Here is a 2,863-nt window from a genome sequence, read left to right as displayed (position 1 = left end):
AATAGAGCCCGAGGAAAAAGGGGTTCTAACTTGCCAGCTTTACAAGCTGTGTAAGCGCAGTGGGATAAAGATACATCTTAAGACCTGCAGGCACTTTATAGATAAAATATGGGATGTTAGCCCATGGCTCCAACACTCAGGCATAGACCCGGAAAGGTGGCGGGTAGTAGGACAACAGATGGCTTCTTATCAGGAGTCGTGCCCCGGGGTCTTAACGCCTGAGGATTTTACTATCTATGGAGCAGTAGGAGCGATCCTGTGTCCCCAACACCAAGCCCCTCCGTTACAACGGGACAGTGAGAATCAGGTGGGATCCTCTTTGTTAGGCTCCTCCGATGATGAGAGTGGTGAAGGGGAAGTTCCTCCGTTGTACCCATGGGGTGATCTCCATGGGATGGCTAAGGGGTCCCCCAGAGAGAGTGCTAAGGGAGTAGAGGGGCCTGGGATACACACAGCAGAAAGGATAAAGAAAGTGCAGAAATGGCGTACAACGGAAGTAGAGGAGGTGCCTACATGGCACAGTAAAAAATCAAAAGAGGAGGTGCCTACGTGGCACAGTAAAAAATTAAAAGAGGAAGTGCCTACGTGGCACAGTAAAAAATTAAAAGAGGACGTGCCTATGTGGCCTGGTAAAAATTCTAAAGAAGAACTGAGGGCGGGGTATTTTTCTCCCTCATCTCAAGGTCCGGAGAACACTGCCCTCCCTATGGCAATAGCTTCTTTGTCCCTAGGAGGTTCATCCACGTTTCAATACAGAAAAAAGGGGCAACAGAGAAAACAGTGAGTTCTGGCTGCCAGTATAGCACAAGCAGCTGCTGAAGGGGAAGACATAGATTGGGAGGACTGGGGGTTGTACCCGATTTTAATAGAAAATGCGGGAAGTTATGATGAAAGGAGGAATCATCGCCCGGTGCCTTTCAAATTAATAAAAGAACTAAAGGAGGCAGTATCTAAATATGGCCCTTCAGCCCCTTATATAAGAAAGTTGATTACAAATGCCTCAGCAGGCTTCCCGTGGACCCCATTTGATTACAATGAGGTGATGGGAGCAGTTTTAGATCCATCTATGCATCTCGCATTTCAGGCTGCAGTAAGGAGAGGTGCTTTGCAATATATAAAACAGCATGACATTGCAAATGAAGAAGATGCTACACATATGATCACCGGAACTGGGCCCTATGCAGCTTTGGACACCCAGATAACCTATGATCGAGAGGTCTTGCAGGCAGTGGCTACTTGCCATGAGGAAGCTTTAGATAAGTTAGGTGCTATGAGTGGACGAGGCACTGCAAAATTAGTGGGACTGAAGCAAAGGGCCTCTCAAACTCCTATACAGTTCATTAATGAAGTACAGGAAACTGTAAGGAGAGTTATGGGCACTGGGCCAGGCACTGATGTCCTTACATATCAACTTGTGAAAGAAGGGCTTCAACCCTAGTATAGATCTATAATTGCAGCCCTTCCCCCCCTCAGCTGGCCTGTATGATCTGATTGACAAACTTTTAGACACTCCCGTGCAAGAACCCACTCAGATGATGGCTGCCTCTATCATAGATGCCAACAAGGCACTGATAACGGCACTGCAACAGTTTGAAAAAGCAGGGAAATGCTTTAAATGTGGCAAACCAGGACATTTTAAGACTCAGTGCCGAAGTCAGGGCGATCAGGTACAGCAGCCAAAGTGCTATGGGTGTGGGAAAACAGGTCATATTGTCAAGTATTGTCGTGCCCAGATGAAAAAACAGGGAAACGGACGGCGGGGGCTCCCAGCTGCAGGGGGCCCCCCAGGAACATATGCAGCAGCACAGAATCAGAAAAATCCATATACCAAGCAGTAACTGTATGGGCCGCAGAAAATAACGACCCGATTAAAATGGCCCCCTGGGAAACCTTAGCAGTTACTGTTGAGCCAAAGCCACATCCCAGGTTAGTTAGTGGGATTATCGGGTTATTCAGATCATATCACACATTCTCAGTTGTTAGATCCAGGAGAATCCATCATTTCTGTCACCAACCCTCATGCTTATGAGATATATTTAAATCCAGGTGACAGTGTAGGGAAAGCCATACCCCTGCCATGGCTACAGGCAGCTCAGCCGATAGATCAGCCTAGGATGCAAGTGAACTGGGTCCAGCCTATACAGTGGGCTCGCCCTATGATAACCCTCAGGGTAGAGGGCATTTTAATTGAAGGAATGATGGATACAGGAGCAGATTGCTCCGTCATAAATGACAGACAGTGGGATAGCTCCTGGCCCACTGTTGCAGCTACCCAATTAGTGATGGGGGTAGGGGGAAACCAATCAGCTCTTCAATCTGCTAGGCGTCTTAAGTGGGAGTATGAAGAAGATACAGGGTTTTTCAGATCCTTAAAAATCCAAGGTCTCCCTTATGCCCTCTGGGGCCGAGATCTTCTCTCTCAGCTTTCTTTGTCTCTTGTCACCCCGGAACATATTCAGGGAAATTAGTGGGGGCCACTATAACATCAGTGAGCAGCCCACCTATTACCTGGACTACACAGAAACCAGTCTGGGTAGAGCAGTGGCCCCTTACCTCTGAAAAGCTCACCGCTTTACACCAAATAGTGGAAGAATTAAAGAGTACTAATAAAATTGAGCCCACTACAAGCCCTTATAATTCTCCTGTATTTGTGATAAAGAAGAAATCAGGCAAATGGAGAATGTTAATTGATCTACGGGCTGTCAATGCTTGTATGGTTACTATGGGTACTCTACAACCTGGCTTACCCTCTCCAGCAGCAATACCTCAAGGTTGGCAAATAAGCATAATAGATATTAAAGATTGCTTTTATAGCATTCCTCTCCACCCACAGGATAAAGAGAGGTTCACCTTCTCTGTACCA

At 46.8% G+C, this 2,863-nt stretch overlaps 1 protein-coding gene across 1 annotated transcript; it reads left to right on the top strand.

Moving 5' to 3' along the window:
* The first annotated feature begins 2,114 nt into the window (after positions 1–2,114).
* Positions 2,115–2,468, top strand: LOC141498821 (endogenous retrovirus group K member 25 Pro protein-like). Its single transcript, XM_074201908.1, has one exon. The coding sequence runs from the start codon at positions 2,115–2,117 to the stop codon at positions 2,466–2,468; it is 354 nt and encodes a 117-aa protein (XP_074058009.1).
* Positions 2,469–2,863: the final 395 nt, after the last annotated feature.

This window comes from Macrotis lagotis, chromosome X (genome assembly GCF_037893015.1).
Source record: "Macrotis lagotis isolate mMagLag1 chromosome X, bilby.v1.9.chrom.fasta, whole genome shotgun sequence".
Classification (NCBI taxonomy): domain Eukaryota; kingdom Metazoa; phylum Chordata; class Mammalia; order Peramelemorphia; family Peramelidae; genus Macrotis; species Macrotis lagotis.
The sequence above is the reverse complement of the archived record's forward strand: the minus strand, read 5'-3'. Positions and strand labels throughout refer to the sequence as shown.

What these genes read in the sequence shown, in the direction of transcription:
- LOC141498821 (XM_074201908.1), top strand. Translation starts at nt 2,115, where the DNA reads ATGCAAGTGAACTGGGTCCAGCCTATACAGTGGGCTCGCCCTATGATA.